The sequence below is a fragment of the Podarcis gaigeae genome (genome assembly GCF_964106915.1).
Source record: "Podarcis gaigeae genome assembly, chromosome: 3".
Classification (NCBI taxonomy): Eukaryota; Metazoa; Chordata; class Lepidosauria; order Squamata; family Lacertidae; genus Podarcis; species Podarcis gaigeae.
Genome location: NC_139680.1, coordinates 121,088,873 through 121,105,010, shown reverse-complemented (window position 1 = coordinate 121,105,010; position 16,138 = coordinate 121,088,873). Strand labels below are relative to the sequence as shown.

The following is a 16,138-nucleotide window of genomic DNA, read 5'->3' as shown; positions in this document are numbered from 1 at the left end:
TTTCTGGTGCACGTAGAATAGAAAAGCATATCTGGGCATATAGAAAAGACAATAGTGTAGTAAGTTAGCTATCAATGATTTTCATTAAAAGTGAAAGGATATAGGTGATTTTTGTTTTAACCCCGTTTAAACTTGTGAGGACTGCTACAAGTTCTCTTTATGAGCCAGACTTTTTGGCACCCCTATCATATTTCTAACAGACTACGCCCACAAAGGCATACTTTTCCATTGTCTCCCAAGACAGATGGAAGCCAACAAACCCCACCAGACACAGCAATATTGACATGAGCACAAAGAGACAAAATTACACAAATATTTTATTTGAACACACTTGTTCGAACAAGGTTTAGTGCAATAATTGCAGCAGTTCCCAGACACAGGCTCAGGATTCAAAATCCCATGCTTTAGGATTGCAGAAGTAGCCTCATGCTGTGCAGCCACCAACAGGTGCAAAAAGAATATTTAACTGGCCCATAGCAGCATTAGAACATCTCAGACTCTTCCTACCTCCATTCTGTGAGGAAGATTTCACTCTTTGTCAAGAGTGACTTTCTTTAGCTTAAAGCAAGAATGGAGAATAAGTCACCTTCTAGATGTTGCAGAACTACATCTCCAGTCATCTCCGACCATTAGGTCCAATATCTGAAGGAACACTGGCCCCTGACTTCAAACTCTCACCTAAACAAAGAAGCCAATCTTCTATTATAGTAATAGTTTTGACAGAAGGAGTTCAAAGTTTCGGAACGCTGGAGGCAGAGGATACAAATAGCTCAAGCAGATGTCAGCTGTAGATAGACTAAATTGGCCTTCTCTTCGTACCATCTAAAACTTACAATCAACTTTGAAAGTTTCAACTTTCAGAATAAAACTTTTTAAAGCAACACAAACATGGTTTGTTGCCGCTCCTAATTTATATTACAATGTTAAAATGCAGAATATAACACACGGAAAATGACAAAATAGCTTGTTGAATCTTCGTAGGAAGACACCCTCAACTGACCTTAACTAATGAAATTATAAACAAGGAAGTTGGGTGTTTGGCAATACTTGGCTGCAAATAGCTTGCCATCTGGTGTGGGGTCAGAAAAAGCAATTTCGTTGGTGTTTAAGAAAGAGCCAAATAAGAATGTACGTCTGGAAAAGAAAAGAAAAGAAAAGTTATCAATGTAACGCAAGGATCCAGTCCTGTTTTCATGCTCATTTCAGTTTTGGTCAGTTTGTATATTTAAATTTGTCAGTATTAAAGAAATGGGGAACACACCGGACATGCAAGGAGTGCCTTTTCCCTCATCACTGAACACTCACAATCACTGGGCACAGTTTTCTGGATTAGAAGGAAAAGCTTGTTTTAAAAAACTAGTGTTATCTGAAACTTAAGACACCCACCAAGCTTCAATGTGTTGTATAGGATCTGCAAACCTCTTGTGGGTGATGGCTGGGGCATACTTGTATGGTAATATATTCTCACAAGCCTTGGTTCATGAAGAATGTTTTATGCATGGGGTGTTTGCAAGGCTGTGATCTGCATCAGAAAGTGGGCCTTGGGTGGGGTGAGGAGGAACGAAGATTGTTTCGTTTCTGTTATACAGAGCCCCAAACTATCACTGACCAAAGCATATGCACCAGGCTTGGGAGTCAGAGAGGCAGTTAAGTCCAAGTTTCTCTCAACACCCTGCTGTATGTGGTTCATACACTAGATCTTTAAGCAGGAACCAGATCCTAAGTATTATATTACTTGCTGGTAAACCTCCTTTAAAGCAAACTGAAAACTGGCTGTAATCCCAGAAGGTCATATAATAATAATAATAATAATAATAATAATAATAATAATAATAATAATTTTTATTTATATCCCGCCCTCCCCAGCCGAAGCCGGGCTCAGGGCGGCTAACAACACTAAAACAGTGCAACATTATAAAAAATTATAAAATTAATTAAAATCAAAATTGATGGCAAAATCAAAATTGATATCTGAGAACACTGTCTACTTTTATTTCAGATATTACATTTCCTTACCTCATCACATCCACTAGACGACTGGCAATGCCTCTTCTCCGCATCAGGCTGAACACCCAGATTCTGCTGATCCCACAAAACACCTTCTCTGGCTTTGTTGAGCAGCACCAGGCACGCTGAGGCTCCAGACTGTCATTAGTAGGAGACCCTGACACTGTTGGAGGCTCTGAAAGCACTTGGTAAGCCTAGGAACAACAGGATACGCTTATAACAAGGCAGTGGGGTGGGGGAAACAGCAGCAAGCCTCTAACAAAGCACACTTTATGCAAGGCTTCAATGGGACACACCACGATGTCCAAAGCACCATGTTTGGGGTGTCTGCACCAAATGCCAGAAGTGCTTCAATTATTCTTGGTGAAGCAGAGTTACCTACAAATGTCATCCATAAAACATTTGTTAGCCTTTAAGAAGCTATTTTTACAGCAACAGATTAACAATCGCCACAATTAAAATGCTATGAACAGCCAGCCATCTAGGCATGGGAATGTGTCAGTGGGCTCATCTCCAGGGGAGAGCTACACTGGAATGATACCAGCCCAGAAACTCATTTAGAATGATGTTAGATCAGAATAAGGGACCAGCTAAAAGGCTCTAAAAGACAGATTTGTTCTGACATACAAGACAGCAGAGAAAATGTGCATATTCATTTTTCTTGCAATTGGCCTCTCCTCCCCATTTACTTTTTCCTTTATCTAGGACAAGAGCGATTTAATGCTCTGGAAGAGGTATATTGTGCAGCTTTCGTTAAGCAGATGACACTTCTTTCTCTGTAAAGGGAACTAACCCAACAGAATCCATTAGCTAAGGAAAGGTAAGCTCACTGAGTCCCATCTAGCAAGGACTTAGAACTACAAGCAGAAAGAGGAGTTGCCAGGCACAGTGGAGACTTGCAGCCAGAGCTCCAGTCCACATTTATCAAACTTGATGAAGAACTTTCACTTCCCATTTCTAGCAATATGTTTCCCTTCACATCTAAGAATGAACAGCAGACACTCCCAACTGTTTTTAAATTGTTTCCATACTGTCAAAAGATTTTGCTCCAAGTGACAAAATCCTGCTTTCAGTGCAGTGAGAGTTACCAGCAGACCGAGTTCTTAGGACTAAAGTGGTTTGCTTTATTCAAGCAGCAAGACACGTGGCTGAAAGAGGTCTAGTCAACTGCACTGCTCCTCTTTGCCAAGTCACAAACACCTCTAAGGATGAACTCCTGTATCAAGGGTCTGCCCTGATCCAGATTATCGCTCTTTCCACTTGTCAAGTTACTCACCTGTCTGACCGGCTCAGCAATTAAGCAGCCAACAATCTTCTTTTCAGTGGATACAAACAGATATGTTTGGGTTGGACAGCGCAACACAACTTGTTTAAATCCAAGCTCATTATCTACAAGCTCCCGTACTGCTTCAGCCTGTGCAAGGAAAATGCCATATATAAAGCTCAGCAACTAAACTAGACAAAACTCAATCCAGGTCACAACAAACATTTTTTTCTAAATACATTGGTACTGCGCCTTCCAGCAGTTATCCGCAGAAACAACTGAAGAATTCATGATTAAATCCTAAAATCTGAGGCAACGGGTGTATTTTTTTGTAACAATACAAGAAGTGTGGCTGGAAAAAAACACCCTAATTTTGCTCCAAACAAGTTAATTTTTTAAAATTCAAATTTAACAAACTAAAAAGGAAAAGAGCCAGAAAAAGTAAATAGAACTGATACAGTGAGGAAGGTGGAGACTTTCCCTTATTAAAAAAAATTAAAATAATAATAATAAATAAACAAGAATACATACAGTGGTACCTCGGTTTAAGTACTTAATTCATTCCGGAGGTCCGTTCTTAACCTGAAGCACCACTTTAGCTAATGGGGCCTCCCACTGCCGTCGCGCCGTCGTCATGTGATTTCTGTTCTCATCCTGAAGCAAAGTTCTTAATCCGAGGTACTATTTCTGGGTTAGCGGAGTCTGTAACCTGAAGCGTATGCAACCCGAGGTACCACTGTACACACTTTAAAATTAGTTCATTTTACTTGGAGGTAGGGCAAATATTTTACACCAGTTGTGGAGAATCTCCAGCCTGCAGGCCTACCAAGCTGTTTGGGGTGAACCACACCCACCTTTGTGAGAAGGGTCAATCCACAACTAAAAGAAAAAAGAACCAGGAGTGTATGCTCCAGATTCTTCCTTCGCATCAAGTAGCAGACCACTCCCACTTGGAGGAGCAAGACTAGAAGAAAAGTCAGCACTGCACCTTTTTGATGGCATATTTTGGATCATCCTGAAGAATCAAGACAATTTTTCCATCCCAGAATTCTGCAGCAACATGTTCATTCTTCCAGCTCTATCAAAAGGAGAAAAAGACAGAAGAGGGCAAAAAGTGTAGATGCCCAAGACTTTAATTCGTGAGAGTTGTAAACCACTACATATATTAAAGTCATGATTAAAACAACCTCCACGTTCCTTTACGGTAGTCTTCCCCAACCTCTGGCCCTCCAGATGTTGGGCTCCAACTCCCATCAGTCCTAGCCAGCAAGGCCGATATTCAGGAACAATGGGAGTTGTACTCCAAAACATCTGGAAGGCACCATGAAGAGTCTCAGCCATGCAAAAGACACTCAAGTGAAGTACTTCTCACACAAAATGCTGGAGTGTGTGCTGGATTGTTGAGCTCAGATAACATTTGTGCTCAGTTTCCTAAGAATTCCCTGTTCCATTTAGCAAGGTATGCTCTAGGGAATTCTGTTGTCCAAAACAAAATCAATTCACAAAGGATACCATGGTGCATTTAGTTTGTGTCTTACCACATATTTTATTCCTTCAAGGAACCGCTGATGATACTGGGCATGCTGTGTTTCATCTTCTGGGCTCGCAGCTGAGTAGACCATACCACATGATTTGCAGACAGTGGCACCAAAATGTTTCTGGCCAGCATCCTGTCAGGGGAAAGAGGGAGTTACCATGTTGCCATGCCCAAACCGGCCTGAGGCATCAGGAAAAAACTGTACAGTGATTGTTGTTGTTTAGTCATTTAGTCGTGTCCGACTCTTCGTGACCCCCTGGACCAGAGCACGCCAGGCCCTCCTGTCTTCCACTGCCTCCCGCAGTTTGGTCAGACTCATGCTGGCAGCTTCAAGAACACTATCCAACCATCTCGTCCTTGGTTGTCCCCTTCTCCTGGTGCCCTCCATCTTTCCCAACATCAGGGTCTTTTCCAGGGAGTCTTCTCTTCTCATGAGGTGGCCAAAGTCTTGGAGCCTCAGCTTCAGGATCTGTCCTTCCAGTGAGCACTCAGGGCTGATTTCCTTAAGAATGGAGAGGTTGGATCTTCTTGCAGTCCATGGGACTCTCAAGAGTCTCCTCCAGCACCAGAATTCAAAAGCATCCATTCTTCGGCGATCAGCCTTCTTTATGGTCCAGCTCTCACTTCCATGTACAGTGGTACCTCGGGTTAAGTACTTAATTTGTTCCAGAGGTCCATACTTAACCTGAAACTGTTCTTAACCTGAAGCACCACTTTAGCTAATGGGGCCTCCCGCTGCCGCCGGAGCACGATTTCTGTTCTCATCCTGAAGCAAAGTTCTTAACCTGAAGCACTATTTCTGGGTTAGCGGAGTCTGTAACCTGAAGCGTATGTAACCCGAGGTACCACTGTACAATGTTTTAGGAGTGCATATAAAGCTGATTAGCAGCTAAGGTGGGCTTTTCTATTCTAAAATAGAAGCTCCAAGTTGCATGGCATTAGTTGACCTGACAGTCATTAACAATATATTCAGAAATATACTTACAATGATCATCTGATCTTTGCTCAGTTCCTTTGTCTTCTTGCTGGTTCTCAGAATGGCAGGAACCTTCTGTCCTACTGGACTGAACGATACAGCTGAAGACTGCTCATCTGAGAGACTGTGTGGCCTGAAATTTATTTAAGGAATTTATATCTTGTAGTAATGGATTATATAGTAAATATTCACCGGGGAAAACAGGTTCATAAAGAAAAGTATCAAAACTGAAGAACTCCTTTCACCTACATATCACTTCTGAATATCAGAACAAGATTGCCATACCTTTTTTTGTTGCTGGAAGGCGTACTGAAAAATGGATGGGTGTCACTTGCTGAAGATGGCTCTGGGGAAAAGAGAAAAAAAATAATGTGATTTCTATCCTCCATTGGCAATTTGTGCCAGGTCCCAATGACATGGAGAACTTTCTCTATTCAGAGTATTGTGATGAACATGATAGGGTGGGCCTATCAAGCTTTCCATGAACACAGAACAGATGCATCTGAGATTGTAATATATTCTCAATGTTACTTACGCTTATCCTTGATTATCGTACTAGAAAGCTTGCTGGAAGAGGCAGTCTCGTGCTTGTCCACGTTTTTTGGTGATCCCTGCAAGATTTCTTCAGGGTCCTAATGAAGAAGACAAATGTTTTTTCGACAAGGCAAATTTTCAAGGTGCCCCAATAATAAATTTTGCTACTTGGTTACCCCTTCAGAAGTTTCCATTTAAGGTTTGAGGGAATGATATGAAGAAATGCAATGGAGCAACCTTGCTGAAAAGAAGCACAGATCTAGGTCTGGTCAGTGGCTTAATAGAAAACCACCACTGCAAACAGCACCCTCCATGTCATGGAAGAAAGGTGGGATTTAATAAGATGCACTAGCTGTCATGGAATGCCAGAGTGACCATGGCATAGTAACATATCTAAAACTGTTGCCATGCTAACAGGCTTGTTGACCCAGTGAATTCTGTGAATAGAAGGCAGAGATTTCTGCAAATTCCTCATTTTTACTGCTGAACATTATGAAACCCTTTTTCAAGTCTCCAAGTTGCTGAAAGGTAAAATGTGTGGTGACTAGAGGTGTCCTCATCCCCGCACCCAATTCTGACATCTCATACATGGAAAGCCTACTGCAGAGAGGCTACTCAGATATCAAATTTTATGAATTTTTGGCTTTGGCCTTTCAGTATTTTCTTCTGAAGTAGTGTTAATTTATGGCTTTATTGGATCTTACTGATTTTGACACCTGTGTTAATATTAAGTGTTTATTATACTGTGTTATATTAATTGAAATTTTCTTTGCTTGCTTGTGAGATTTTAAAAAGAATTAAAGGATGGTGTATAACCTGCTAATGTACAGTGCATTCAACACCATAATACCTGAAGGATCGCCTCTCCCCATATGAACAGATCCAGACCCTGCAATCATCATTTGTGGTCCTTCTTTTTACGTCTTCTTGTGGTCCTTCTTTTTACGGAGGGCGACAACACAAGAAAGGACATTTTCTGCTCCAAGTTTGTGGAATGCTCCACACAGGGAAGCTCACTTGGAGCCTTCATTACATATTGTCAGGGAGCTGCCATCAGGGGAGGGGAGAGAGGCAGGAACGTACAGAGAGCCTCCCCCTTTGTTGAGCAGCTGCACTTTGTCAGAGTGTGGTTAAGGCGAGCCCGCAGGAGAAACGGATGAAGAAAGAAGGGGGGGTTGCTGAAAAAGGCTCACTATGGGAACTCCCGCGGGGCTGCCCATGCTGCGGATGTCTGCCCGGCGCGAGGGGCGCTCTGCTTCAGGGTGCCCCACGCGCCGGACGGCAGACTGCGGACACCTGCGCGAAGCACGGGGCGTCCTCCGGAGGGCGCCCCATGTTGCAGGCTGCCGCCCGCAAGCCTTCCACGCCCGGGGGGAGATCCCCTAGGTGCGCGGGGCTTGCCGACACTTGTGCGGAGCACGGGGCATCCTCCGGAGGGCGCCCCGTGCTCCGCGCTGCAGGCTACCGCCCGCAACCCTTGCACTCCCGAGGGGAGTTCCCCCGGGTGCGCAAGGCTTGCCGACACCTGTGCGAAACACAGGGCGTCCTCCGGAGAGCGCCCCGTGCTGCAGGCTGCCGCCAGCAAGCCTTGCGCGTCGGGGGGAACTCCCCCCCGGGCGCGCAAGGCTTATGGATAGCTTCCTGGAGCGCGAGAGGTGTTGGTGCGCACCGATGCCTCTCGCTCTCCAGGCTTCAGCGAAAGCCTGCATTCGCCCCATAGGACGCACACAATTTCCCCTTCATTTTTGGAGGGGGAAAAGTGCGACCTACAGGGCGAAAAATACGGTAGTTTTCGCCAGGGAAGTAAGCGTAAGGAGAAGAGGCAGAGAGGGGGTTTTCCCAGGCTTTTGTGCTGGAGGGCAAACCAGAAGAAACCACTTGCGGAATCTGCTGGTGATTGAGGCAGACATGGATTTTGGACTTCTGCACTGTACATAGTTTTTGCACTCAATAAAACCTGTAAAAGACAGGTCGGAGTCCTGGCTGTTATCTTCGTGAGCAACCACACACATTCCTCACACATATCTTTAGGTGCCAAGTGAAAACATTTCTCTTCAACCAGGCATCTGGCTGATTACCACGCTTTTTAAAATGTGTTTGTGGGAGGGGGATGATTGGTTTGTATTTGCTATTTGCTTTATTATGCATTATGTGTTCTCATTTTGTATTTTTATGTTTGAATCACTCTTCGGGCGAAGGGCAGTATACAAATTAAATAAATATTCAATGGACAAAACATTGTCTACACACGGTGAAGCTCCAAAATTGTGTATCGCAGCAGAAATTCCATAAATGCAAACTTTGGTTACCAGTTTTCATAGATTCTACATACCTGAGTTCCAGCATCAGCTTCCTTTTCTACCAGAGTCTCTGAGCAACCAGAATGAGACGTTTGGAGAGGGCTGGTATCTTGCAACAGGTCCACTTCACACAGAGTCTCCTGCCTTGTATTGCAGATCAATTTCACACCATCTTCCACACGATTGTATTTTTTCTCTTTGGGGCTTCCTTTCCTGCCTGCTTCCGTTGCTTCGCTTTCAGTGGACAAGTGGAGCTTGGAATGAGCCAGGTGTCTGCCCTGTCTCTCTTTTACTGTGGGCTTGCTAACTGAGCAGGGGGACGATGGAGATGAAAGTATCTTCTTAGAGCCAGGCTGCCATTTCTTTCCAGTGGCAAAGAATGCTGCCCCCGTCTGGAGTTTCGGTACAGGTTTGAATTTCATGCTTAATACTTTAAAAGGAGTCTCCACTTTATTTTGAATAGCACAGTTAGCATCCTTGTTCCCCTCCACAGGCTTGGGAAGCACCACCTCTACCTTGGCTTTTTTGGTGTTTCTTGGCAAAGCCTTGGCCTGCCTGGAAGCAGCAGGCCGCTTGGATGCTTTTGAAGTTCTGCTCCTGTTTGTCATCACTTTCAGCTGTGTTGTCTCAGTCTTGTTGGCCGCAGGTAGGTTTCCGTCATCATTTCTTGGATTCAGAGGATGGCTTTCATTTGCTAGTTTCCTCTCCAGCAGGTTTAGATATTGCTTCCCTTTGTTGTAAAAGGAGCTGGGGGGTACAATGGAACTGTATGTGCTGCCACACTCAGGAGACGTTCTCTGTGGAAACTCCCTTTGTATCCCCTTTGGCACACTGGCCGTTTGTAGTGGAGACTTATCAAGCTTCTGTGATATTCTTGATGCTTGGGACAGGTTTTGATTTTCTTTTTCTTCATCTTGGAAACTCAGCATTTGAGATACAGTATGCTGTCCTGCAGGATCTGTTACAGGCAGATCCCCAACGAATTCCATCATCAGTTTTTTCGCTGGATTCCTGTGTACTAGTAACAAGCTGCAAAATGTAAAGTTAATGTTTGTTTTCATTATGCATAAACAGTAAAACAACAACCATAGCCAGTGACGACTCCATATCCAAAGTATCATACACAGACCATATAAAAGAAAAGTTAGTGCACTGAGTTTAAATTGCCTTCTCCAGATACAACTAATGAACCATGAAGGCTCTCCCAGTGTGGTGGATACTGTCCTTCAGGAGACTCTGGGAAAAGAAAATCACAGTAAGAATTTCCGTTACATTACCCAGAGGCTCCTGAGGGACAGTCATTACATCCTCTATGGTTCGGGCACTGGACTGGGGTTGAGGTCTGGCCGGTGTGAGGAAGTGTAATCCATTACAACAATATAAAGTTAATATTTCACTCTTTACTTAAAGGGGGGGGGATAAAACTTTTTGCATATGACATCATTCTAACTTTAGAAGAACCTATGCAATCTTTTAAGAGCTAGATTAGCCAGTTGAAGATACTGAAATTTGGTGCATTTCCACATGTGATGGATGTGTAAGATGACAAATACATATTGGAAGATGATAAAAAAAATCAAGTTATAAAAATTTACAGGTAAGGATATGGGTTCCTACTCCTTTCTCTGTTCTTCCTATTAAATTATGTTAAGCAATCAGTGAATTCAGAAGAAACATAATTAGTTTCCTGTATTACCACAGGAAATTCATTACACAAAATATTGGATCACAAACTGGATCTAAATGAAATAACACAACAGTGTCTCTTACTGTTAAGTTGTGGGTGAACATATCAGACAACACAGCAATTCTTCAAACAGCTCTTGTTTATTCACAGGCCAGAACAGAACTGAACTAAAGGGTTCAGCCAGCCTGCATATATAGAGCTCCAGTACAACACAACTGTAACAACTTTCTGTAACTATCCAATCACTGAACATCACTTTCAATCCCTTATTTGCATATGTGGACCTGAGTGAAAAACTATCTAAAGTATCCCCCGGCTGGCCCAGGGTGAGAACTTCAGTACATAACACTTGCAATACACCTTACTCCAATTTGGACAATGTTAAACCAAATCTCTTAATCATTAATTTGGAAAGTGAAGAATGAAAGTACCTAAGAGGAAGAGAGCAGGATGTTGTACATTCCAATCGTTTTGTAGCATCCCAAGACCAACAGTAAAATAATTCCCTCTGATTTTTCAAGTCACAACAGTAGCTAAAGCTCTTGGATAACTTGCAACGGCAATCTCACCTGTCAATACTGTGTTTTCGCTTCCTTGGAGTAACAAACGCCATGTTCTCAGCAAAGCGCCTACAAGTCAGAGGCAGGTGCGTTAGTCAGTTATGTGTTGACAGGTGTGATCTATCTGCCCACAGAGCCAGGATTAGAATGAGAACTCATATTTGCATCCCTTGCCTATCTTTGCAAGCCACTGATATTCCTGATCCGCCCCCCCCCCCCAGGCCAGTTTATACTGGTAGACCCTTTAGCCTTGGGACAGCAGCATAAAACAGCCTGGATCTTTTCGCTTCTTCCAACAAGCTCACATGCTTCAACCAAAAATCAGGGAGTGGAGTAGTTTCTGCATTCTGGCTGGAGCTGAGGAGAGCTGCGGTGCAAAGCACTGGGGGGGGGGGGGGGGAGCAGGCTTAGGCAGCCCCAGGCCAGGAGACTCCATCAACAGGCTTGGCCAGAGCAGCGCAGATGCTTAAGGAAGGAGATGCTTTCTGGATCAGGCTAAATGGGGCCCCATCCAGTTAACCAGAGGCTCCACAGAGAAACCCACAAGAAGCTTAGAGAAAAAGCACACTTTCCAGCAACTGCTATTCAGAAACACTGCTGCCTCTAATGGGAGAACCACAGAGACCCCTTGCCTCTTGCAAGAGCAGAATAAGAGAATTGTAGAGTGGGAATGTGGGGTCAGAAATGATTATTGATCCTGTTTTTATATAAAATAACCAGCTATATTTGCTTCTGCACAAAATTGTGCTTGCTGTCTATGCTTCCCTGCTGAAGGAATCTGTTCAGGGAAGTTTTTAATATGTAATGCTGTACGGTTTTTAACACTGATTGGGAGCCGCCCAGAGTGGCTGGGGAAAACTCAGCCAGATGGGTGGGGTATAAATAATAAATTATTATTATTATTATTATTATTATTATTATTATTATTATTATCAAGTGTTATGCTAAAGAAAGCCAGTTTGCAGTCCATAACTTGGCTTTTTGAAGTTGAATTTCTTATTTTGTCTATTTGTTAGGTAAATGAACCCCTGACCATTAGGTCCAGTCACGGACGACTCTGGGGTTGCTGCACACAGCTTCCGGGTCATGTGGCCAGCATGACTAAGCCGCTTTTGGAGAACCAGAGCAGTGCATGCAAACACCGTTTGCCTTCCTGCCGGAGCGGTACCTATTGATCTACTTGCACTCTGACGTGCTTTCGAACTGCTAGGTTGGCAAGAGCTGGGAAAGAGCAATGGGACCTCACCCCGTTGCGGGGATTCGAACCGCCGACCTTCTGATCCAAGCCGTAGGCTCTGTGGTTTAGACCACAGTGCCACCTGCGTCTATTTGTTAAAGGTAAAGGGACCCCTGTCCGTGAGGTCCAGTCGTGGCCGACTCTGGGGTTGCGGCACTCATCTCGCTTTACTGGCCGAGCGAGCCGGCGTACAGCTTCCGGGTCATGTGGCCAGCAGGACTAAGCCGCTTCTGGCGAACCAGAGCAGCGCACAGAAACGCCATTTACCTTCCCGCTGGAGTGGTACCTATTTATCTACTTGCACTTTTGGTGTGCTTTCGGACTGCTAGGTTGGCAGGAGCAGGGACTGAGCAACGGGAGCTCACCCTGTCAAGCGGATTCGAATCGCCTACCTTCTGATTGGCATGCCCTAGGCTCAGTGGTTTAACCCACAGCGCCACCCGCATCTACTTGTTAAATTACCTCTTACCAGCTCTTGTTTGGAATGTGTTAGGTTTAAGGACTCATTTTATTGCTCAAGGCCTGTAGATAGCCAAGAGGCGCTAAGAGTGAAAGATTTACAATCTAAGACAACAAGAAATAGCAGGTGCTGACTTAAGAAAGTACGCACGCATAAATATCTCATGAATATTAAAAGACACACCCTTTGTCCTTAAATTACTAATTTAAATGTACATGGGATGCATGTGACTGTATGTAACGGTGGGGGCACATATCAAGGAGTAAGGTAGGAAAAAGGCGTTCAAGGAAGTCTGTCTGTGGCAATTTCTTAAACCAACAGGAATTAGGGGAGTAAGGAGAAAATGGCGGCTAACAGATTGAGGTTGAATCCTGACAAGACAGAAGTACTGTTTTTGGGGGACAGGAGGCGGGCAGGTGTGGAGGATTCCCTGGTCCTGAATGGGGTAACTGTGCCCCTGAAGGACCAGGTGCACAGCCTGGGAGTCATTTTGGACTCACAGCTGTCCATGGAGGCGCAGGTCAAATCTGTGTCCAGGGCAGCTGTTTACCAGCTCCATCTGGTACGCAGGATGAGACCCTCCCTGCCCGCAGACTGTCTCGCCAGAGTGGTGCATGCTCTGGTTATCTCCCGCTTGGACTACTGCAATGCACTCCACATGGGGCTACCTTTGAAGGTGACCCGGAAACTGCAATTAATCCAGAATGCGGCAGCTAGACTGGTGACAGGGAGCGGCCGCCGAGACCATATAACACTGGTCTTGAAAGACCTACACTGGCTCCCAGTACGTTTCCGAGCACAATTCAAAGTGTTGGTGCTGACCTTGAAAGCCCTAAACGGCCTCGATCCTGTATACCTGAAGGAGCGTCTCCACCCCCATCGTTCAGCCCAGACATGGAGGTCTAGCGCCAAGGGCCTTCGGGCGGTTCCCTCATTGCGAGAAGCCAAGTTACAGGGAACCAGGCAGAGGGCCTTCTTGGTGGTGGCGCCCACCCTGCGGAACGCCCTCCCATCAGATGTCAAAGAGATAAACAACTACCGGACATTCAGAAGACATCTTAAGGCAGCCCTGTTCAGGGAAGTTTTTAACGTGTGATATTTTACTGTATTTTTGGTTTTTATGAAAGCCGCCCAGAGTGGCTGGGGAGGCCCAGCCAGATGGGCGGGGTATAAATAAATTATTATTATTATTATTATTATTATTATTATTATTATTATTATAAATGAAAGTTTAAAAGCCTGTTTCCAAGAGTCCTCCGGGGTCGGCCATCCTTTCTGTGCATGTACTTAGGTAAAATAAAGATCTGTCCATGGATCCTCCCTGTCTTTGCAATTCACTGGCTCTCTGTTGCAAAGATAGCTCAGGGTTTGAAACCAGACCCAACAGGAAGGGGACCTCAGGGGTCATCTAGTCCAGCCCCAGCCCTCCCCGGTGAATTTGTCTAATCCTCTTTTAAAGCTATCTTTATATATCTCGGGGGGGGAGAGAGAGCTTCTGCTTCTCCATATAGAGATAGATGGGCGTCTAGTTCTTTCCCTCCCTTTGTCTCGTGGCCTTTGGCTGCTCCCACGAAGCTCCCCCGCCATCTCCCTCTTCCCAAGCCGCTCGGGGTCGGGGGCCCTCGCTGCCTCCGGTGGCAGGGAGTTCCGCAGCTTCACCCTGCCTCTCCTGAACCCCACAAGCACCGGCGCCCGGAGGGACAAGAACCGTTTCTATGTCTCTCTTCTCTCCCCCCCCCTTCATTTTATTTATCGCTATATCTTTTCTTTATTAGGTCAAGCCTCCGCGCTTCCTCCCTGAGGAGCTCCCTTTCTACGTGCGGGGAGCTCCGCGCCAAAGTGCGGCGCCGAGGCTTCTTCGCCCGGGAAGGGAGCCTAGGGAAATTTCGGGCACCGTTACCACCCTAAAAACATCGCCCCCCGCCGCTTTCCCCCTCACAGAAAGCCGCCCTTTTGCTCCATTTCTTACCTCACGTTTCCCACCTCAGAGCTCCCGCCGCTCTTTTCCCCTCACGGCGCCGCGGCTCCGTTCGAAACTCTCCCCGTTCGCGCCTTCACGCCCATTGGCCAGCCGCGCCGCCAGTCCGATCGCTGCCTCGGCGATCATTGGCCCGAGTGCAGAGCGTAGCCTCTGGAGACGGGACTAAAGGAAGAAGCCCGCCTTTCGTGGGCTCCCCGACCAATAGAAAGCGCTAACCTCTCACTGTCAACAAGTCCTGGCCAATCAGATGATGGGAGAAGCCCGGGTTTGGTCGCAAGGCATTGTGGGGGTTGTAGTTTCTTGGTAAGTTGCGTCCCCTGGATCCATGCAGGGGGGCAACGGGAGGGGCAGGCAGCGCGCTTGCCCGGATTCCGACGGATCGTGGAGGGATCAAATTGCACGCCTGGTGGCTTGCTAGGCTCAGGGCAGCTCAGGGAGATCCCGAGTTTCTTGCATTGCATGGGGTTGGGCTAGATGATCCTTGGAGATCCCTTCCAAATGATCTCAGAGAGGGTCGCTGTTGCTTCTCTGCTTGCTTACTCAGAAACAAATGTCCTCTCCCCAATCATGCATATATTTTCCTGGTAGTTGATTTTCTGTTAATTAAAACTTCCGTAGTATAGTAATTACCTTTTAAAAAATTATATAGCAGTAAGGCCCAATGTGATAAACAATTTGCTAATTATTTGTTTAAGTAAAACAGTTGGTAGCTACACCCCTGCTATCATATATATATAGAAACTCTTTTAAAATTCATTTTTTAAAAAAGATATTCATTAAAGGTTCAAAAAAAAAAAAGATTACAGAATAATAAAAAGAAGGGAAAAAAAACAAAGTACAGAAAAATAAAAACAGTTAAAAAAAAATGTCCTCTCCCCAGCCAGCGCTGGATCGCTGCCGGATTTACCTGCAAATAATCTCATTGGAATTCCTGGGATTTATCAAAAGAACTTAGGGTCGTGGGCGGTTTTTTGCTCCCTTCTCAGGGTGGTGGTCACTCTCTTCCACGAGGATCCTCTCTAGTCCAGCCCCTGCAGCGCAGCTGCAATGCATACGGGGATCGAAGCTGCAACCTTGGTGTTATCAGCACCACGTTCTACCCCACGGAGGGGATCTGAACCCCTGCCTAGACTAAAGGGCCTCGACTAAAGTGTTGGTGCTGACCTTTCAAGCCCTAAACAGCCTCGGTCCAGTATACCTGAAGGAGCATCTCCACCCCCATTGTTCTGCCTAGACGCTGAGGTCCAGCTCCGAGGGCCTTCTGGCAGCGGCGTAGCGTGGGTTGTCAGCACCCGGGGCCAGGCAAGTAATTTGCGCCCCCTAACCCCTAACCTGCTGCCGCTGCCAGCTTCTTGCTGCTGCCTGGGCTGGGGTATTTACGGTAAGGTAGCCACGGCGGCGGCAGCAGGTCCGTGTCAGGTGATCTGAGGCGAGTTGCCGCTGGCGCTGCTGCCCAAACGACGCCGCTTGCCCGAAGGAGGAGGAGGGCAGAGAGGCGAGGAAAATGCAACATGGCCCAGCAGCTGCAGCAGCAGCAGCGGCAGCGGGGCTGTGAGGAGGGGCTGCCTGGCGCGCCCTCCGCGGCCCTGATGCGC

General features: G+C 45.8%; 3 protein-coding genes and 1 long non-coding RNA gene across 5 annotated transcripts in view; 2 read left to right on the top strand and 2 right to left on the bottom strand.

The window, feature by feature from the left end:
• LOC310842149 overlaps nucleotides 1-13,568 on the bottom strand; it is a 119,297-nt gene extending 105,729 nt beyond the window's left edge. Inside the window, exon 1 of the long non-coding RNA XR_014562931.1 lies at nucleotides 13,332-13,568. This is a non-coding gene — a long non-coding RNA (uncharacterized lncRNA). The remainder of the gene's footprint in view (nucleotides 1-13,331) is intronic.
• The window catches only part of LOC310842040 (sterile alpha motif domain-containing protein 12-like), a 225,228-nt gene that overhangs the window by 99,081 nt on the left and 110,009 nt on the right, over nucleotides 1-16,138 (top strand). The gene's annotated exons all lie outside the window — the stretch shown is intronic.
• Nucleotides 1-16,138, top strand: part of PRR30 (proline rich 30) — a 146,572-nt gene that overhangs the window by 120,120 nt on the left and 10,314 nt on the right. The window lies entirely within an intron of this gene.
• Nucleotides 305-14,683, bottom strand: ESCO2 (establishment of sister chromatid cohesion N-acetyltransferase 2). Of its 2 annotated transcripts, none has more exons than XM_083733374.1 (11): nucleotides 14,532-14,683; nucleotides 10,875-10,934; nucleotides 8,651-9,647; nucleotides 6,320-6,416; nucleotides 6,070-6,130; nucleotides 5,794-5,917; nucleotides 4,810-4,941; nucleotides 4,260-4,349; nucleotides 3,284-3,421; nucleotides 2,017-2,201; nucleotides 305-1,134 (listed from the first exon to the last, which is right to left on the bottom strand). In XM_083733374.1, the coding sequence occupies exons 2-11, from the start codon at nucleotides 10,916-10,918 to the stop codon at nucleotides 1,002-1,004; spliced, it is 2,001 nt and encodes a 666-aa protein (XP_083589500.1). In that variant the 5' UTR covers nucleotides 10,919-10,934; nucleotides 14,532-14,683; the 3' UTR covers nucleotides 305-1,001. The 2 variants fall into 2 exon arrangements, with proteins under 2 accessions (XP_083589500.1, XP_083589501.1); XM_083733375.1 differs by having other exon boundaries at nucleotides 10,875-10,994; nucleotides 14,533-14,648.

Bases quoted from the DNA above. Each gene is read 5' to 3' on its own strand.
- ESCO2 (XM_083733374.1), bottom strand. From the start codon at position 10,918: ATGGCGTTTGTTACTCCAAGGAAGCGAAAACACAGTATTGACAG. The intron at 4,942-5,793 runs GTAAGTATATTT...TTCCCCTGACAG, and splicing joins GCAAAGATCAGATGATCATT to GATGCTGGCCAGAAACATTT. The intron at 3,422-4,259 runs GTGCAGTGCTGA...TTCCTTGCACAG, and splicing joins CAAAATATGCCATCAAAAAG to GCTGAAGCAGTACGGGAGCT.